The 21,252-nt window shown below is 41.9% G+C and overlaps 1 protein-coding gene across 4 annotated transcripts; it reads left to right on the plus strand.

Annotated features, from left to right (window-relative positions):
- Positions 1-7,888: 7,888 nt before the first annotated feature.
- On the plus strand, positions 7,889-20,500 carry IL17F (interleukin 17F). Of its 4 annotated transcripts, XM_067752727.1 has the most exons (6): positions 7,889-8,462; positions 11,944-12,009; positions 13,667-13,769; positions 13,949-14,206; positions 18,322-18,527; positions 19,712-20,500. In XM_067752727.1, exons 4-6 carry the CDS (start codon positions 14,180-14,182, stop codon positions 19,974-19,976), a joined length of 498 nt encoding a protein of 165 aa, XP_067608828.1. In that variant the 5' UTR covers positions 7,889-8,462; positions 11,944-12,009; positions 13,667-13,769; positions 13,949-14,179; the 3' UTR covers positions 19,977-20,500. The 4 variants fall into 4 exon arrangements, with proteins under 4 accessions (XP_067608828.1, XP_067608830.1, XP_067608827.1 ...); XM_067752729.1 differs by lacking the exon at positions 13,667-13,769; XM_067752726.1 differs by lacking the exon at positions 7,889-8,462 and having other exon boundaries at positions 9,872-12,009.
- Positions 20,501-21,252: the final 752 nt, after the last annotated feature.

Raw genomic sequence — 21,252 nt, forward strand, 5'->3', positions numbered from 1 at the left:
AGTGAGAGCGGAAGGAACTGAGGGGCCATGAGGGAGGCTATCAGGAAGAGGCGGGAGCTTCCGATGGGGTGCTGTAGGAAGAAGAGCTAGGGGCTTTTAGGGTCCCCTCAGATGAGCATTTCCTTATTGAAAGGCTAAACGCTTTGTCAATAGGACTTTTGTCCTCTCTCCTTCACACCTGAAGAAACTGAGGCACAGGGTGGGAGAGTAATTAGGTGCATACCGGATTCAGCAACAGCTGTAATGCCACGTTTAGCCACAAGAACGGAAGGTAGCACACTGTATTCAGTCGTCAAAAGGGATGTCAATTGTACTAAATAACCTGACTCTTAGGAACTCAGTGAATCTTCACGTTGACCTTCTAAAAACTTGTGTGTGTTGTTTCCCAACTTAAGCAACATAAGAAGGTTGCTAAGCATTTAAAGGAAATATTCCTACTCATTGTCCAGAGGCCCCATCTTCCTGCTGCAGGAACATGAACGAGGCTGCTGGGCAGGGGTGAACTGGTCTGCGGGTCAGTGCCCCCTGAGGGCATCACTGTGGCTTCACAGAGATCACGGTGGTGGCCCCGAGTCACCGGGGGGGGGGGGGGGGGAATACACGCTTCCTTATCCACGTGCTTCCTTCCAAAGGAGAAGTCTGTTTCCATTTAGGTTTGCCATCTGAAAGAGTTCAAATAATTTGTGGGGCTTTGAGAAATCAGTTGTATCTTGAAAAATTTTATCCTTATTCTTTAACCCTCCTGGATAAATGAAGTGTCAGTATGAGAGAGTTGTCAAAACAGACAATTGGTAAGTGTGGCAGGAATCTAGTCCTCTGCCGCTTACCGAATAACTTCAAGTGTTGAACTGCTGGTTAATTCATCTGTAAAATGGGGATAATTCCTGCCTTTGCAGGGTGCTTGTGAGGTGACTGAGGGCAGCTGGTAGGTGCTAGCCGGCAGGGAAATACTCCAGGGTACTGCCATTATCACCTCAAATTCCTGGTTCCACTAAAACAAAGTGATTCTTTTTTTTTTTTTTTCCAAAGTGATTCATTTTGATGTGTTTTAAAAAGCCCACAATCCTTTGATCAAAACCATTTAAAACGATTTCCCTGTGTTGAATCCCCGAGCTCGGTCCCTTTCCCTGCCTTTCCACGCTTTCCTCGATGGTCCCTGTGGCTCTGACTCAGGCCCGTCTTGCAGGGAGGACCCCTGCCTCGGCTTGTGACAATGGGCTCTTGAGCCGTCTCCCAGGGACAGAAGCCTGCCCCGGGTGGGCAGTGTCACCTCAGGCCTCAGAAGAGCCCTGCAAGGTGGGGTCATCAGGACAAGAAGGAGGAGGAAGAAAAAGAGGAGAAGGGGGGCTTCCCTGATGGTGCAGTGGTTGAGAGTCCGCCTGCCAATGCAGGGGACACGGGTTCGTGCCCCGGTCCGGGAAGATCCCACATGCCGCGGAGCATGTGGGTCCGTGAGCCATGGCCGCTGAGCCTGCACGTCCGGAGCCTGTGCTCCGCGATGGGAGAGGCCACAACAGTGAGAGGTCTGCGTACCACAAAAAAAAAAAAAAAGAGGAGAAGGGCTCCCCGAAACCAAAGAATCAATAGGTTGTCCTCATTTTCCCTGAGTTTTCAAACTACACCAGCTGTCCTACTGACTCCAGACTTTTTCTGGGGTGAAGTTTCCCCAAAGGGTGTAGTTCGTGGAATCAGGCAGGTGCCAGGGTCACCTGTGTGCTGGCTGCCCGGCTGTTCCATCCTCACACCAGCTCTGAGTCCTTCCCTCCCCGCATCTTCTCCCCGCCCTCCCCAGGAGCCACGTGCCACCACTTCTGCTCCCCAGGAGGGGAGAGGGGAGGTGGGGCATTTTGCCCTGGTTCTGTATGCGCAGGAAATCTCGCCAGAGAGCCTAACGCTGGCAGAGGAAGTGAGCCCTGCGCTGGGCAGCAGGGGCCCTGCATTTGAGTTCCTTTCTGGCAGTAAGTGGCTGATTAACGTGCCAGGCTGGCCAAGCCGCTTCCTTATTGGTTTCTTTATCTGGAAAAGGAGGTGGTTGAACTAGGTGATTTCTGAGGTCCCTTCTGGTAATGCATGAGACACCCAGTGTCAGTTCTACCCAGAAGACATGTTAGCCCTGGCAGGCAGATCAGAATGAGTCGACCATCCTGTTAAACACACTTTTTGAGGGTAGTAATATTTGTGCTTCTCGATTTTGTGGGTGGAACTCCAGTATGTTTCCAATTATCTCAAGGAATTGTATTTAATTCTTAGAAAAAATTTAGAATAAAATTAATTTTTGTTTAACCCCATTTTAATTTGCTGAAATATAAACCTAGTTCCTTTTCTTTTTTGGGTCTGCTGCCTCGGTGATGAATGCTGGTTTCTGCCTGGTCCATTATTAACCAGCATGGAATCCTACCTCATTCTCTTCAGTTATTCCTCAAGGGAGAGAATTAAGATTCTAAATTCTTTTCCTAAATATTTTTACTATGAAATTCTGAGTATTTTTCCATAGCCTGTAGGAGGATATTAGCCTCTGCTAAGAATTACCCTTCTGATAATAGTTCTCCCAGCAAGTACTTTTGTAGCAAGCTAAGCCTTCTTACATTTAAGTTTCCAACATTTAACCTTGACATAGAAAGGTCAGCTCGTGCTGCTATTCTACTAATTTAAGTAGATGGAGTCCTGAATGAGAGCGATGACAGAGCTGGTAAAATCTCCAAAAACATAGCCTGAAGTTGGAATTTAGAACTATGGGCATAGTTCTATTTTAAAAAAACTATAATTATGACTAATAAAACAACATGGAGTATTTAGGAAAACAGAGAACAAAAAATTATCTTACCACCCTAATATAACTACTATAATTTACTTTGGGTGAACTTTAAAACCAGTTTTAAAGGTGACACTTCACAACATAACACTTCACAACATACCCTACTATAACTACTATAATTTACTTTGGGTGAACTTTAAAACCAGTTTTAAAGGTGACACTTCACAACATATCCAGTGGTGTCAGCAAGTTAGAGATCAGGTGTTTTGAGACTGAGATTCATATACCACAGGAATTTAGGGATGAGTAGTTTTAAAACTTTGAACTGAAAGTCAGATTTCTAAAAATCTTACTACAGAAGAAGTGCAAAAATTCAACCTGTCACGTTGAACTTTGTTGATAAAAAAAAAAATTAAGCAAGTTAGAGTTAACCTAGGCATGCTGTTCCAAGCAAACTCTGACTCCCAGAAACAGCTTCTTTGTGCACTTGGTGATTGGGACAGGTGGGAAGGGGTTGGCCCTGCTAATAACAACTATCATGGTTAAGGGCTTACTATAGACTAGGCACCACATAAATTATCTCCATAAATCTTCCCTGCAATCCTGTGAGGTGGGTTTTATGATCCGAATTTTACAGAGGAGGAAATAGGTTTAGAGTAAGATTACATAGTTTGCCCAGGGTCTCATGGCTAGTTGATGGTGGATTCTAGATCTAAACCCAAGGCCATTTGATTTTTGTTTTAAATTTTATTGAAGTATTGTTGATTTACAATGTTGTGTTAATTTCTGCTGTACAGCACAGTATTCAGTTATACATATATTTACATTCTTTTTCTTTTCTTTTTTTGGCTGTGCCATGTGGCTTACAGGATCTTAGTTCCCTGACCAGAGATTGAACCCGTGCCCCCTGCAGTGGAAGCGTGGAGTCCTAACCACTGGACCACCAGGGAAGTCCCTATACACTCTTTTTCATATTCTTTTCCATTACAGTTTATTGGATATCATTTCCACTCCCACTCTCACCTTTTTAAAATTGCCAAATTTACTCTGGTTAGAATTTGAAATTAATTTTTATGATCTCATACCATTCACTTCTCATATCATACCTTCAGTAACACTTGCAATTCAGTGATATGTAAGTGGCTTAGAAATTCTTCCTATCATTACACATAGCAAATGCAGAAAAGGCAACTTTCTACCACTATATAATCTTTGAGAACCAGAGGTAAAAAGTTGGTAGAGTGAGGCATCTTAAGAGCTGTCATTGAAACCATCTGGCTGCTTGTTCATTTATCTTGTTAAAACACCGATAAATGTGCGTAAGACAATGTGCAAAGGCTAAAAAGTGTTCAGGATCAAAAAAAGAAGACTGGTTTCATTTCCCATCCTCTTCAAAGGATGGGCAGAGTGGCTCAGGTGTCCTGACTCCAGGGCAGGCGTCGCTTGGAAGATGCTGCTCACCCTGCAAGTCTGGTCCTCTGACAACTCTTCACTCTCCACCATGGCCTGGGTGCCTGTGTTTCAAATTTTCTCCAGCCTGCATCTGGAGAAAGTTATTTATCCTTCTCTGGGCTCAGAATCAAAGCCCTGGGTTTGAATTTCAGCTCTGCTATTTAATCGCTGTGTGGCTTTGGACAGTTTCCATGCACTCTGTCTCAATTTCTTAACCTGTGAAATGGAGAGATTTATGGGTTTGTTGTGTGAATCAGATAAAATCGTGGACATGAAAATGCTTTGTAAGCTGTGTGGCTTTATCTACCACGTAAGGTAGATATTGATTTCCTTCTCCTCCACCTTCTCTTTCAAGCATCCTTCATCCCCTTGCCTCAGCAAGCAAGGATGAAGAACTACCTCTCACGGGAAACCCATTTCATCCTGTCGTTCTACAGCGTTTCTAGGAACAGTAGGAGAACCCCGAGATTCATTCGTCCTTCTGAGTCAGTCCACGCAAGAGTGAAAGTGACACATTTCTCAGAAGTGTGCTTGTTTCAGTGCCTTTCTTTCTGGTCCTCCTCCCCTCCATTTTATTCTCTTCTTAGCCTGTATTTTCATGGGAAACATGCAGTGATGACACAGAATTATTCGAATTGAGTCATGCGACTGCTTTCCAGTAAAAGAGGAGAAAACTGAAGCTATGTTAGTCTCTATCTCCCACGGATATGCACACACAAAAACGGATATGCACACACACCTCTACTCCTAAGTCTGAGATTGTGGGTGTGTTTAATTAAAATATCAATACATATTTTTTTGGTTTTCATAGGATCCCCAAATTGAAAGAGAAGTTGGAGATGGTCCCGTTCAAACAGAGCCCCCTGGTGTACCATTCCTCTCTGGAATGTCACTACCATATGTTTATCAAGCTTTAGTGTGACCTTCTGGTGACTGTCCAATCCCTCTCCCTTTTAAAAATTTTCTAAATACTTGAAAATAATATTCTGTGTCTGTAAGTTTTCTTTTCTCCAAAATATCCCCCTTTAAATAAGATTTTTTAAAAGTTATCTGATCTATTAGGAATTGAAAGTAATGAAGGAGGGGAAAAACTTTCTCCTCTACCCTCTTGGGTTTAGTCCCTGGGGTCCTGCAAATTAAACTGACAAAACCAGATCACCAGAGAAAGAATTTATTATGTGTGCGTACAGAGGCCTTTGTAGAAAAGAAGTGAAGATTCAAAGAAGCAGTTAGACCCAGCAGCTTAGATACCATTTTAACAAAGAGTCATAAACTGTGGATAGATAACTAGACAAAGGAAGGAGGGAGTGTTGAACTTCTAGGGGAAGTAGATTAAGGGAAGATAAGTATATGGGGGAAGCTAATCAAAGATAAGGGTTATTTAGTAAGGTTTATTATGCAGACTCAAGTTAGTGCCTTTTCCATCCATAAGAGTTGTCCCCCTCTTTCTAATATGTAAACTTCCTTTACAAATGGAAAGTTGTTACCTTTACAAAAGGAAATTTATGCCTGGTTTTTAGACAGAAAGGGGGATGGCCGAGAGCTTTTCCTGAGTCTGCTGTTTCTCAATTGCCTTCAGCTCAGATGAATCCTTATGCCAAAGTGGCGCCTGTTGTGGTGGCATATTCTGATCCCCCTCTTTAGCGAGAAAGTGGGTGGAAGAAGAAATTAATTAATGTTCATACTAAGAACTTAGTATGAACATTAAATTAAATCGGGTCAAGTGAGTAAGTCTTCACTGAGCACCAGCCATGGGTAGTGTACTTGCTGGGATGGGGGTGTGCAGAAGCCACGGCTGTCTCCTTTAAAGAGTTTAAGATCCAGAGAGCAGATTAGGAACAAGCATTTGAAAACATAAAAAGCCAAAGCACACACAAATAGCTGTTCAAGTGGATGGTAGAAAAGTTGTCTCTAGTAATTGCTAAATGAAATTCCACGAGAGCAAGTGGAGAGTTCAGAAGAGGGACAGACACTAGTGGGTTTTGGGTCAGAGGACACAGACTTTGAGGAACAGTCCAGGAGTCTGGGTAGAGCCTAAATGAGCAGAAGAACTGAAATGAACTTTCCAGGAAAAAGGACCTGACCTGCAGAGGATGAGGCCTCAGAAATACCACACATTTTGTGGAGCAGAAGCTGGAAAATGAGGTTCTTTCATGCGGAAGGTTTGGGAGGGTGACTTCCTTTAACAAACTGGGTTGGGGCCATGCATCAGGTTTAGGCCAATGTCTAAGGAATTGGTCATCCAACCCAGAGGCAAGAGTAGAGTACAAGCTCATCTTTCTGGGGCAAGACCCTCCGTCCCAGTTCACCACCCCAGAACTTTGTGGGTTGTCAGCATGGGACTGGGGGAAAGTCCAGGAGCAAACGTTGCTGATCCCTGGTTCCTGTACAACACTGGTGGAAACAGCTGAGGGTTTTCATGGGAGGAAGCCAGTAACACGGGACAGCATTTGACAGACACCCACTTGGGCTTTCCCTGGGCATGACGCTCTGGTCGTCAGTTGACTAATTCCATTCACCTTGATGCAGGAAATTATTGAATAGCTTGGCTGATGAGTAAGTGAAAGTCTGCACGAAACCCTGAGTTGCCTGTAGCTCGCCTGTGGGTGGCTCGATCAGGTCAACCCAAAGCAGCTGCTGCTGAATTTCGACATGGAAAGACCTCAATTTCCTGGTCTCTCCGTCCCCACCCTTGCCAAAGAACCTTGCAGAGTAGAAGAGGGGTATGGTTCTTAGCTTCGAGGGAGTGCAGCTCTGAGATTTAAGGCTCTGATTTTCTTATCCCAATCACTTTTCAAGTGTACTTGACTCTCAATTTCTCAGCTTCGGAAAACGGAATGTGTCCAGTGAGCCCTGCTGTAATTCTATAGGAAATCCCGCACTTTCTTTAATGTTCCCTAAAGCAGCGCAGCCCAGACTTCCATGTGATGAGAATCACTTGGAAATCTTGTAAAAAGGCAGAGTCTGATTCAATAGGTTTGGGGTGAGGGCCCGAGATTCTGCATTTATTTTTTGCATATATTTTCAGGCTTTTTTCTGAGCGTACATTTATTTACACATATACACACACATACAAATATACATATACATGTACGTAGTGTGTTTGTATCTACATCAAAGGAATGTCATGCTTTATATGAAGAACCGTATCTTAATATTTTCAAAAATTGTTACAAAAAAGGTATTTTTAAAGTTATTAAATTTTCTTGGAAAGCAGTTTCTAGTGGCTACATAGGTTTTATCATATATACATGCTAACAATTCACTGAACTATCGACATTATTCTACTGTTAGAAATCTAGGGTGTTTTCAATTTTCCCACACTGAATGTCCTTGTGTGTGGGTCTTTGGGTACTTCTCTATTTCTTCAGAACAATTCCCAGGGGTAGAACATTTTTTTTAGGTTTTTGCTTCATATTATTAAATACCTTACAAAAGTTGTACCAATACACTCCCAGCTGTAATACCTGAAAGTGCCCCTTTTTCCTATTCTCCTATTAATATTCATGGTTAAAAATCTATGCCGGTTTGATAGCCTAAATATGGAATTCTATTTTAGTTTGCATTACTTTGATTGCTTTTGAGGTTAAACTGGGTTTTTTTTCACATATTTATTATCTATTTTCTTCTAATGCAAACTTTACTACTTTTTCTTTTTTCAAATTGAGGTGTAACCGACCTGTTATATTAGTTTCAGGTATAAAACAATGATTCTGTATTTGTATATATTGTGAAATGATCACCACGATAAGTCTGGTTAACAACCATCAACTGCGATTCTGCCTTTTTAACAAGCTCCCAGGTTCTAGCAAGCTAGATGGCAGGGGTGGGGCTGGTGCTTACTTTCTCATTCCAAATTCTTGTTGACCCATTTCTGCTGCTTCCTCTCCTGAGGCTGCCTTTTCTTTCCACATCTCTTTGCTGCTGTGTGGACATCATAGGACCATTTTGCATGTAAAGAATTTTATTTTAGATGTGGTAATAATGGAAGAGAATTAAGGCACAATGTAGACATGGAAACAATTTGAATACTAGGCTCATGACTCTTTAAAGTTCCCTTGCTGTGTCAGCTACTGAAGTTTCTAACTGGTATCTCTCTTCATTTCTCTTCTCTCTGATGATAACTCAAGTTCTTGTTATTTGTATGTAGAGTGATTTCCTTCTGTGTTTCCACCGTGGAAGAATAGAACTTCCCTCTCTGTGTTTACCCTGGATAGAGATAGGCTCTATCTTTATGCTTCCAAAAAGGCCTAAGGTAAGTTCTCTCCAAAACAGAAGTGTCATTTTGTCTAACATGAAGTTCACGGCACTGCTGGATGGAGGACACTGTCATGATGACTTTCTTCTTTTATGGATAGTACTTTTATTTTTCTTCTTCTTATCCATGTTAAGTACCCAGCATGGCGACTGGCGCAGAGTGGGCATTTAATAAATGGTGTTTTTGTTAATAAGGAGATAAAATTCTGGTGCACACAGCTCCACGGTTCATAGAATAGATTCAGAATTGAGGGGTTCTGCTTTTGTTCTGGAACTTTCTCCAGTGACCTCAACCCTCTTCCATCCAGGGTTCTCACACAGCACTCTGGGAAACTGCTTTCCTAAGTCTTCCCCCAACCTGATACTTTTTTTCTTTTTCAGCTTTTGCCTCCAATCCCCTCCCTTCATTTCTGTTCCCTGTAACTCTTTCATAGATTCTTCACCTTTTCATCAGAAGATCAGGAATTACACTGTTTTTTAGACGATAGACAGATACACACACACACACCCCCACGGAGGGAGGGAGGGAGGGAGGGAAGGAGGGAGGATGGGAGGGAGAGAGAGAGAGAGAAGGCTTCTGTGTCTAAGCCCCAAATAATTCCTATGCCCACAAACCTCGGCATGTGAAGACCCTGGCGCAGCATTTTCATCTGAAAAATAATCATTGTAATGAACTCTGATTTTTAACCCAAAAGTAAAGCTGTTTTGTTCTTGAAAATCTTTTCACAGTGGAAATATGTTGACCTTTAAAAAAAAAGAATTGGTTGCTATGGAGTGTGATTTTATGGAGGTTCTATTAAGTACATAATAGGTTTGAATATTTGACTCAAACAAATAGGTAAACATGAAGTAATGGATGCAAAGAATCCTGAAACTGGAAACAGTCGTTTGTATTAAAAGGGGGAAAAAAAAAGAATTATGTGGATTTGTAGGGTCTGTGGCTTTATAGTTTTAAGGATGCCCCATGTTTTTTCTTCAATAGGGGACGGAGAAGTAGGGTTATGAAAGGGAATGGGACATGGACTTTCTAAATGATCTAGGGACTGAAAAGGCAAATAAACCTTATATTTAATTAGTTTGAATAGCCTAAAAGGGGGAAGAATTTTTGTGCTTGATGACGAGGAGAGCTGCAAGAAGGTTGGGAATAAAAGCCATAATGCTTTGAGGCCATTCTGACCTAATGTTTTAACCCATATTCAGAAGGTCTGACTCTAACATAAATCAGTGCTTCAGGGAAATTAGAAAGGCGTGTTTTAATATCATTTAGAAAAAAGAGTGGAGTTAAAGTAAATTATATACTAATAGCTTTTGTTTGGTGAATAAGATAGTGAATGATAATGATAATGAGATAGTGATAATTTATATTTTGCATTTAATTCTTTATCAATATTCTTTAAACCTGTTATATGATAACATTGTTTAACTGGCTATTTTAATAAGGAGTCAGAGCTCTGATAAACAGTGAGAATAAGCAGAAAATCCTGTAAAAATTTTATGGTCTCTCTCAGTCAGTTTAGATAGGATGAAACACTTCCATTTAGAGAGAGAAAGAATGGGAGGTGCACGCAGTAGGTTTGATCTGTTACAAGCTTGGAATCCTGTTTGGCTAACATTGTGGGGCTCCCTTAGCCAGGGCATGTGGGATGTGCTTTGATTAGACCCAGATTCCGCTTTTTGAGCAGGGCTCACCTCCCCAGTACTCTTTGTGGTTGCTGGCTCCACCCAGCTGGGAGGTTTCCCCCCAATATGCTCTTTGGCTGCATCTGAAATAGTGATGGCAAGTATAACTCTCCCTGTCTTGATTTAATGGTAGATTACTAGAACTCTACCCTTACACTGTTTTTTCCTGAGTCCTCTTACCTACGTAAAGGGATTTCCAGATGCTTCATTTTGATTCCCGCTTGTAGGAAATGTATTTGGTTGAAAGGTTTTACTGGGCACTTCTACTTCAGAGGCTTTTCCAATCGTATCTTTTGCTTTGGGGGGATAGAAATAGTTGGTTTTTTTCCAACCTTGCAAGGCTCTGAATTTCTGGACTCTCTTCATTCTCTTTCATTTTTGTTTGCAAACCTGCCTACTCTTTCCTGAGCTGATGTCTTTCTTGTGTTACCTCACCAAATGCAGACAATAACCTCCAACACACATAGCTGGCATTCTGTTCCCAGTGTCCTCCTTTAGAGCTCTTATTGGACCTCTAGGTACAATATCTGCCTCTCAAGTTACTGCAGGCAATAATTTTACCAAATGTTTTGCCATTCATAACATTGGTCATCATTTATCTAGCTTCCAATTTCATTGTCATCACAGCCTACCACCTGACCACCATGGACAATGCCACCATTTCAGCCTTTTGCTGTGGAAGCCCCTCACTTCTAGGCATTGATTTCTGTATCCACATGTATACTGCTAGGTTGTGCCAACACTTCTTGATTAGACTCCCTTTTCTTTCTTTCTTCCTTCCTTCCTTTCTTTCTTTCTTTCAAGTTCGTCCAATTTTAGTGAAATCTGTTAGAGAAGACAATTCAAATAGGAAGCACTGTCTGTGGTTTTAAGGCCTATAGAAATCTGAATTATGTTTTACTGCAAAATAATATAAAATACATTAATTCAAACTACGGTGTAAAAAGATTTTAATTATGAATGTATGTCCTCATTAAATTAAATATTTGCAAATGTTTAGACTCCCCTTTCTTGAGTGAAGATGGAACCTCTTGAGGGTTGGATTTGTAAAACTAAATGTGTTCATTTAGCTCTCAATATATCCAACAATCCCGTGTCGTTATCTTATTGGTTAATATACGTGTGTTTGCTTTCGTTCCATAACTATATTTTAAACTCATTAAGGTAGAGACTCTACTAGTACAGTCTATTACCTATAATGCAGCACAGCTTCCAGAACATGGGAGGGCATACAAAAATCTTGCTTAATTGAATGTTTGAACAGCTGTAATATTTTACGACATGGAGGCTGTGTGTAACTCATTCATACCACTACAGAGCTTCCTGCTGTCTTTTTCTGTGGGCCCTTGGAATTGTGTGTAGAGTGCTGTAGCTGTTGGTGTGTTGAATGATAGCTCCACTTGGATTATTGAAACTCTTAAAGCCAGAAGCAGCTTGGGCCACAAGTGGTACAGGGCCAGTTAGTGAAGGGCTTCCACCATAATCAGCTGTGTGTTCATCGTATATTTATTACTGGGTCCCCAAATAAGAAGGGTTTATTATTGTTAGAAGAAAGAATGATCTGGATCCACTGATGGAATTCAAACTTGGTGATGGTTGATTACTAGTTTGACATCCTGATAAGTTAGTTAGTTTTACCTTGATGGGGGAAAACTTTGTGACCATTGGGCACATAAAAATTCAATGTTGCTTCCTTCTTACATAAAAAAAATTATTTAATTTTCTCTGCAACCAGCAAATCCTTCTGTATTGAATCAGGCATTCTTAATTCAAGGTGATTTCCTTGTTTCTTCTTTCAGGAGAGCTGCTGTGGTCTTCTCTGCATTGAGGTATGGCTCTGCATGGAGAAGAGACTGCTGCAGAAAGTGAGTGATTCAGCCCACTCAACTTAATATGCTTTTAAGGGTCTATTGCACATATTGCTTTGATAGCTTGTGTGATACAAGCAAATCTGAAAACATGACTCTTGATTTCACGGTGTCAGCTTCACGGAGTATATGGAAGAATGTATCCAGAGAGGCCTTGAAAATTCTCTATAAGATGGGCTCAGGGAAACCCCCTGAGGGGGTTGCCTAGGGGACTTGTCTTGAATTGGTGTATGCATAGAAAATGTACTGTCTTAATTAATTAATTAATTAATTTTAAAATTAATTTTTATTGGGGTTTAGTTGATTTATAATGTTGTGTCAGTTTCTTCTGTACGGCAAAGTGAAACAGTTATACATATACATATATCCACTCTTTTTTAGATTCTGTTCCCATATAGGCCATTACAGAGTATTGAGTAGAGTTCCTTGTGCTATGCAATAGGTTCTTACCACTTATCTATTTTATATATAGTAGTGTATATACGTCAGTCCCAATCTCCCAATTTATCTCTCCTTCCCTTCCCCCTTGGTAACCATAAGTTTGTTTTCTACATCTGTGACTCTATTTCTGTTTTGTAAATAAGTTCATTTGTACCACTTTTTTTTGTTTTTTAGATTCCACATATAAGTGATATCATATATTTGTTTTTCTCTCTCTGACTTACTTCACTCAGTATGACAATCTCCAGGTCTATCCATGTTGCTACAAATGGCATTATTTCATTCTTTGTTATGGCTGAGTAATATTCCATTGTATATATACACTGTCTTAATTTAGATTGTATACTTGGGGATATATATTTAGAGAAGGATGCTGGCAGAGATTACTGGGGGGAACTGAAGTTACCCCAAGTCCATGAAGACCCCAGAGAACCATCCTAAAACATATAAGCAAGTGTGAGGTAGACTAAAGATAAGCACAGAGTAATGAGGGAGGGAACGGTGATTCAAGGAGGTCTTCTTAGGGGGGTTACATTTCTGATTGTCCCAGAAGAGAGGTGTAGAGAAGAACGCACAGGCATGGGGAGGAGAAACACAGGTGAAAGACTCATGATCACAGAAGAATTTTGATCAATCTCGGAGGGGCTTCATGAGCCCAAGAGTTGTTTCCTCTTTATTTCCTACATTTAAAGAAAATGGGGCAAACTTGTTCAAACACGTGATGGAGGAGAGTAACCTCACCCTGCTAGAATGTGCCCTGCCTTATTAACAGAGCATGTGTAATTTTACCTGATCTTAATGGGCATTAAAAAGAGTAAGTTATTGTTATTTCAGAAATGTCTGTGTATCCCTAGGCTATAATGCCCAGCATACAGCAAGTGCTTAATAAATGTTGACCTGAACTGAACTAAGATAAATTAACATTTTTGCAAGTCATTTAAAATTACACATCAGAGCATTTAAAGGTTCTACTTGCTAATCTATTTAGTTTAAAAAATCAAACCATCTTCAGTCAGACACAGCCAAGATAATAGTTGTTTATATGTTGTATAAGTAATGATTATCAATCTATCAAACACTGGTAGGAGTCTAACCATGGGGTTAAAACAGAATTAGTTCAGGGAGACCATGAAACTAACTGCCTGGGATATAATTTCTGAATCTCTCACTGATGCCATTCATTTCTCTGGTTTTGTTTTTTCCATTCATGAAGCGGAGCTAAAGATAGTCCTCTGTTTAATACCGAGCCTCCTCGAAGGATGACTTATCCACTTAAATCTCAGTTTACATTGCATGACTGGAAAGTAGAATGTAAGGTGCGTGACTAGAGTTCTTAGCCATTTTGTGGAAGAACATGAAAGATCATGACAGCAGTTTGTCACTTGGTTCATCTCTATAGTACATAAGAAAATTTGCTGTAGTGTGAGGACAATGGGGGTGGGAGTGGGGCAGAAGAAGAGGAAGATTTGATTCTTTTTTCATCATCCCTTTTTAGGGTCCCCCTTCGATTCCCCTTCAGGAAGTGGAATAGAAAAAAAAAAAAACACTACATTCGTCAGTAACTCTGGGGCAACCACAAGTTAGACAGTAAGCAGGTCAACTGAAACAAGGACAGAGATTGCTATAAAACCAACAGTGCTCTCGTTGACACCACACGGGCACACAGAAGGCAACACAGCACAGAAAGAGCTTCCTGCACGAAACAGGTGACCAGAGCAAAGTGACAATGACATTCCTGCGTGACGTGGCCGTGGTGAGTAGTCAGGATCATTCTTGTGTTGGTCATCCCTAGGATTTCAGGAAAGCAGATTTATAAGGAATGATGCTAGATTGGGGTCTTTTGGGGGGTCATTTCTTTAAAAAACAGAGCTGACTTTAACACTAATCCTTGTCTGGTGGAGAAAAAGAAAAAATAACCAGAAATTATAATGGGGTGTAAAACCATAGCTCTTCACCGATGGCTCTGGCATAGTTGGTGTTAGCTTTTGAAGTTCTTGACATCACAAACTGGACATGGTCTCTCTTGTGGCCACCATTGTAGAGTTAAGTTGGCTGTCATCTCATGGGGGAGCTTAGCCAGACTTTTAGGATCTGTACATGTTGATTTTAACCAAGGAAGCTGGGGCCCCAATAGGGGTAATGATTCCCCCAAGATGAGCAGATGACAAGGAGTGCCCTGGATGCAGGGAGTGAAACCACCTGGTGATGCACTTGGACAGCTCCTATGGGAGAGACATTCGACACATCTCTGAGAGATGATCATTTTTGCATTGTCTCCTTCCTCCTGGAGGAGAGGAAGATGTTAATGTGATGGAAATCTGCATCCCCTGGGTCTAGAATCTCACCTGGCATTCGTCAGGTAAGACCTTCGAAGAATTTAAAATACAGCAGCATGAAAGCAGGGCTTGGGAAACCACTCACCATATTATTGGTTTAAATACTCCTTTTCTTCTCTCTTTTTACAAGCCATGCAACTTAAAAGAGATTGGATTTCATAAGAGGTCATGGCATATGGTGATGATAATACTATGTTATATTCATATATTGTTTTAGAGATGGTAAGAAATGCAGCCAAGTGCAGTAGTTAGGGGGCATGGGCTTTGGAGTCAGACAGACCTGGCCTCACCACTTACCAAGTGTGGGATTTGGGGTAAGTTACTTAGCCTCTCTGTGCATTCTTATTCCTCTTATCTGTACAGAGGAATAATAACGGTATCTCCCTTATGGAAGGATTAATTGATATCATTGAGAATGACTAAACCTATTCTCTGAAATAGCAGATATATGCAGGCATGGCTTTTAGTTAACTTGGCCATTTTAATATAACAACCAATAAGGATAGAGAAAGCATTCAATAAATTTTTTTTAATTGAAGTAGAGTTGATTTACAATGTTGTATTAGCAACATTGGTATATAGCAAGTGATTCAGTTATATATAAGTGAATAAATAAACCATAATTTCCATTATGGTTTATTACAGGATATTGAATATAGTTCCCTGTGCTATACAGTAGGTCCTTGTTGATTATCTATTTTATATATAGTTGTGTCTATATGTTAATCCCAAACTCCTAATTTATCCCTCACCCACCCCCTTTCCCCTTTGGTAACCGTAAGTTTGTTCTCTATGTCAGTGAGTCTGTTTCTGTTCTGTAAATATGTCCATTTGTATCATATTTTAGATTCCACATATAAATGATATCATATGGTATTTGTCTTTCTCTTTCTGGTTTACTTCACTTAGTATGATAATCTCTAGGTCCATCCATTTTACTGCAAATAGCATTATTTCATTCTTTTTATGGCTTAGTAGTATTCCACTATATATACATACATATATATATATATACACACACACACACACACACACACACACACACACACCCCTCATCTTCTTTATCCATTCATCTGCCCATGGACATTTAGGTTGCTTCTATGTCTCAGCTACTGTAAACAGTGCCACTGTGAACATTGGGGTGCATGTATCTTTTCGAATTAGAATGTTAAATATTAATATTAATGATGTCATTATTTTTACCTCTGAGTCTTGCACCAATCCAGGGGAGTGGATTGGGACGACTTTCCCCATTGTGCAGATGAACAACAGCTCAATGAATTTAAGTGATTTAACATCACTGGATACTGTATGCCCAAGAATGAGGACATGAATCTAGGTTTACTGGCTCCAAGTAATATTCTTTTCCTTGAATGGTTCAGAAGCAAGATTTCTGAATTTAAAGCCATTGTGTTTAAACAAATTTGTTGGATAGTTTTGTGTTCTAAAGCCACGTCTATTTTTGGTTTCTTTGAAGAAATCTGTTGTACTGTCAGCAAGAAACATGACAGGGCAAAGGACATTAGAATAGGATTAGAAATTGGAGGTGCAGGCACACAGGACCTCCTCAATACGGTGGTAAGGCAAACTCTTATGGGCTAGGAGCTGCCCGGGTTCTGGAGCATGTTCCTACATGGGGTGAGCATGAATCACAGGTGAGTTCAGGAGACAAGTGTTCAGATGTTCTCTTTACGGGAGTTCACAGTGCAGTAAGTAAAAGGTTGAGCTGAGCATGTTGGGAAGCTAAGGACTGTCTTGTCTAAGCAGGCATCCTTTTACTTTTTAAAATGTCATAGTGCTTTGTCTAGACAGAAGTTACGTGAGGGCAAATTCCACATCTTTCCCGTCCACTGTGTATCATTAGGACAATGTAGACTTAACAATAGTACCTATACTGAATACTCTCCACGTCCCAGCCCTGCTCTTCATGCTATATATGGGTCCTACCATTTAATCTCCACATTTGCTGGTGGAGGAAACTGAGTCACAGCTAGTAAGAGTCCTGGAACTGAGTTATGGACCCAGGACTTTTGACTCCAGAGACGGGAAAGAGTTGTTGAATGAATGAATGATTGCAAGAGACAAAAGTAGACACCTGCTGATTATCTGGAGGGAAATCAGCCTCTTTCAGGCTTATCTGGGTCAATCTTGCTTTCAGCTTCTTTTTAGTATCAGCTACATTAGTACAGCACTTGACACCATGACCTTTTTGTTTACTCTTATCATTTCTTGCCTCCAGCACTTGCAAAAGATAAAAAGAAGGTCCTTTAAATCAACATGTCTAAGCACCTTCCCAACCCTAACTCATGGAAGGTGTGAGCCTGAACGACACTGAGCCCTGAGGATGAAAGTAACTCACTTTCAGCCCTGGGTCTGCATTATGTTGAGTATTGGTGATGAGGCTTGTCCATCGCCAGAGAGGGTCGGTGGTCACTGTGGGGTGAGCAAAGCAGGTCGTGAGAAAGGGAAGCTGGAGAGATTTTTAGCTCTTCCTTTATTTTAGTTAGGTCTTCACTGAACGCTTTCTTTGTGTACTCCTGTAATACCAGATAAACGGATATTTCAATGTAAGTATAAAAAATATATTTTCTGGAGCTAAAGAGAAATAGTTTCCATTTCTCTCTTGCGCATCCCTAATGCCTCTGCTTCCTTCAGTCAGCATGGGTCATTGGAACTCTGCTATAGTTGGTTTTGCATGGTGTTTTTCTTAATGCATTGAGCTTAACTGTGTTGTTAATTTAAATGGATTGTTTTGTTCATGCATTCACTCACCCGCTCTTTCATTCATCCAGAAAGTATTTTGGAACACCTGTTCTATGACATGTTCTCCTGCAGGAACTTACCATCTAATAGGTGTAGATCTGTATGAACACAAATACTGCATGTCCAGACAATAAAGAAGGGCTGCTTGAGTGCTAGATGGTAAAAGCTTTATGAATGAACTACTTTCGGGACAGTTCCTGGAGGAGACGGAGTCCTAGTGGGGCCCTGATGGAAGGGGAGGATTTGGATGGATAGGGGTGGGGCAGTGTATTTCAGGTGGAGGGATGGCTGGGACAAAGAGTTTTGTGGAGGATTCATGGATGTGAGGTTGGAAATTAAAAGCAAGAGTTATCATTTCTTAAGCCCCTATTTTTATTGTAGGTGCTTTACAAAGAATGTTTTATTTAATCTTGGGAATATTATTATGAAGCAAGTGTTATGCTCTGGCTGGAAAGAAGAGAAAGCAGAGGCTCAGTGAGGAGACCAGGTCAGGATTTAAACCCAGTCCCAGATCCTGACATCTGTCTTTCTCCCTGTTCAGGAGCTCTCGGACTGTGGAGGGCTCAATCACCAGGCTAATGAGTTTAGTTCTCAGGCTGGTACGCTGGTATCTTATTATGACTGTTCCTGTTGTCAGGTGAGGATCTGAGGTTCAGAGAGGAGCCCTGATCCCATCCCAGGGATGCTGAGTTCAGCTGAAGCATGACCTGTCTCTTGTCAGCAAGTGGCACCAGAGTCCCTAACCAGTTCCATTCTCATCTATTTCCAGGTCAAGTCCCTGCTGCTGTTGACATTGGGGCTGACCCTCCTGGGGGAGGTGGCAGGTCGGAAAACCCCCAAAGCTGGGGATCCTGCCCTCTGCCCCCCTCCGGAGGACCACACTGTGAGGGTTGACATCCGCATCCTCAGGCAGAATCAGGGCGTTCCCCTCTCACACGGCTTCCAGAACCGCTCCAGCACCCCCTGGGATTACAAGTATGTGCCAAGGAGACTGACCTCCACGTTCTTTTGAAAAACATGTTAATTTATTCTAACCATAAGTAGAAAATTTCAAAAATATAGAAAAAATAATAGTCCTTACATTCACTCTGAAAAATGGAAATTCCCCTTTCCCTGGGTGCTCACATTTTCTTGCTATTTTGGGCTAAGTCCTCCTATGTGGTCGAAGGTCTATTTTGCTTCCAAACTCTCATCAACGCTTTGCCCTTTTCTGCTTCATGCAGCCCTGGATTTGGAATTTACAAACTTTCTGTGCTGGAAGAGAGGACTCTTTAAAGCAGCCCACATAATGGTCTCTGCATGGAGATAAGTGGGAACCAGAAAAGTCAGTTCAGAGAGAGCCACTCAGATTGGATTTCAGTCTTCAAGGAGTGTGGAGGAGGCCAGAGTGGAGGAGAAAGGCCAGTCTGGGAAAGGGATGCTAGCTGAGGATGTTCAGGGTACAGACTTGGGATTTTGTCTCACATGGAGGTTCTCGGAAGAGGAAGCACTCATTTATATGCTCTAAATATAAGTATGAAAACAGAGCCCGAGGGCCATTAGCAGTGCTTCCAGGGCTGCCCGCACTGCTTGCCTTGGGAAGCCAGAGTGTACGCTTGCCAGCTGGCTGGATTGGCTTTGCTGCCTTTATTCCCCCCGGCAAGGGGGCTATTCAGGGAGAAATTGAAAGAAGGCGTTGGATTCACCAACCCCCCGGGGCTTTGGTTTTCTTTCCCAAGCAGCAGGCTTTGTAGACTGTGTACTGGGGGACCTCCTAGTGATGTTCAGCCTCTAACCAAAGGATGAATGATGATTATAATAATAAAAAGGAAAAGGAAAATGAACTAAAAGATCTAACATGTATGGAATGCCAACGTTTTACGGTGTGGCGTTTCATACGCATTTGTATCACCGAGTGTTGGTAACAATCCCACAGGAAACGAATTTGCGAACCCCCATTTTAAAGTTGAGGGAACTGAGGCCTAAGGAGTGTAGCACCCGCCACGGGCCTGCGTCTGAGTCCAGGTTGTCTGCTCCGCGCCTGCGCTGCCGCTCTGAGTTGCACGGCACCGCCTCCCTGCAAGTGGGCGCCCAGTGCCGCGGGGCCCCCATCCTTTGTGCATCTTTCCCCGCCTCCCACCCCCGGTCTCACCATCGGCTTCTCCCTGCTCCTCCTGCAGCGTCACCCGGGACCCCCACCGATACCCCTCCGAGATCGCAGAGGCCCGGTGCAGGCACACTGGCTGCATCAACGCCGAGGGGAAGGAAGACAGCTCCATGAACTCCGTCCCCATCCAGCAAGAGTTCCTGGTCCTCCGGAGGGAGTCCCAGGGTTGCTCTCGCTCCTTCCGGCTGGAGAAGGTGCGGGTGACTGTTGGTTGCACCTGTGTCACCCCCATCGTCCGCTACGTGCGTGGCTTGAGGGCGGCAGATCAGCTCAGCTGAAGAAGCTGTAGAAACGCCCCTCTTTACCCAGCACTTTGCCATGAGTCCTGTGTGGTTCCCAATTCTCTCCACTTCCCAGGTCTCTTCATAAGATCTGCATGGGACTCTCAAAGCTCTGTATTAGATAGAGTAACTTTCTGGGGCTTCAGAATCTTTATACGGTCCTGAGATGTTCCAATGTCCCACCCCCCTGAAAATAGATGGAAGAGAATGTAGGACCCTCACCTACTCTGCTTATGTGCTATCATGACCACCTCCCAGCCATGCCGTCATTGGATGGGGGCCCTGTTGGTAAAATGGGCTTCTGCTCCACAAAAGGCAACAAATAAAATAAGCACAATGTAAGAGTGTGTGGGAGGGTCTGTGCAGGATGGGGTGGGCGGGAAGAATGGAGATAAGGATCCAGCACCTGTTTATTAAGCATTTGCTAAATATAGATGAGGCTGGCCTGATATTTATACCTCTAGGGAAACTGTTCATGTATTTATGATATATTGATTATATGAAATTGTAGGAGAAAAATTAATATATCAAGTACTAATATAATAAAGTATTGATGATTGAAAAATACTTTAGTTGTTTGTTTCCAGTCTCAGCTTGTACTCACGAACCTTGTGGACCTGAAGACTATGAAATTCTATACACCTGTCATCTGTTTTTTCGTATTTCATCAGAGTGCTAGTGTCAGAATTATTATTATTATTATTTGTGTGTGATCTTGGTGATATTAGCTTCCCCCCCCCCAGCTTTCTTGAGACATAATTGATAAATAACATGGTGTAAATTTAAGTGATAACAATGTAATGATTTGATACATGTATATATGGTGAAATTATTACCACAATAAGGTTCCTTAACACCTCCATGCCTTCACATAATTCCTTTTTGTGTGTGTGTGATAAGAACATTCAAGATGTACCCTTTTAGCAAATTTCAAGAATACAATACAGTATTGTTAATTACAGTCACCAGGCTGTACGTTAGATCCCCAGAGCTTATTAATCTTATAAATGAAAGTGTGTCCCTTTCATCCAACATCTCCCCATTCCCCCACACCCTGCCCCTGGCAACCAGCAATCTCCTCTCTGTTTCCATGCCTTGGAGAGTTCCTCTATTATTAATGGTTCTTGGGGGTTAGGAGGAGAGTTAAAGAAAATGGTGCAAACAGGGCTCGTGTTCCCTATGACTCTTTACTGCTCTGTCTTCCTGGCTATATTATTTTACAACGTGAACATCTACTGGCCACTGTGGTAGCTACTGGAGACACGAAGAAAAG

The sequence above is a fragment of the Pseudorca crassidens genome, chromosome 10 (assembly GCF_039906515.1).
Source record: "Pseudorca crassidens isolate mPseCra1 chromosome 10, mPseCra1.hap1, whole genome shotgun sequence".
In the NCBI taxonomy this organism is placed as follows: domain Eukaryota; kingdom Metazoa; phylum Chordata; class Mammalia; order Artiodactyla; family Delphinidae; genus Pseudorca; species Pseudorca crassidens.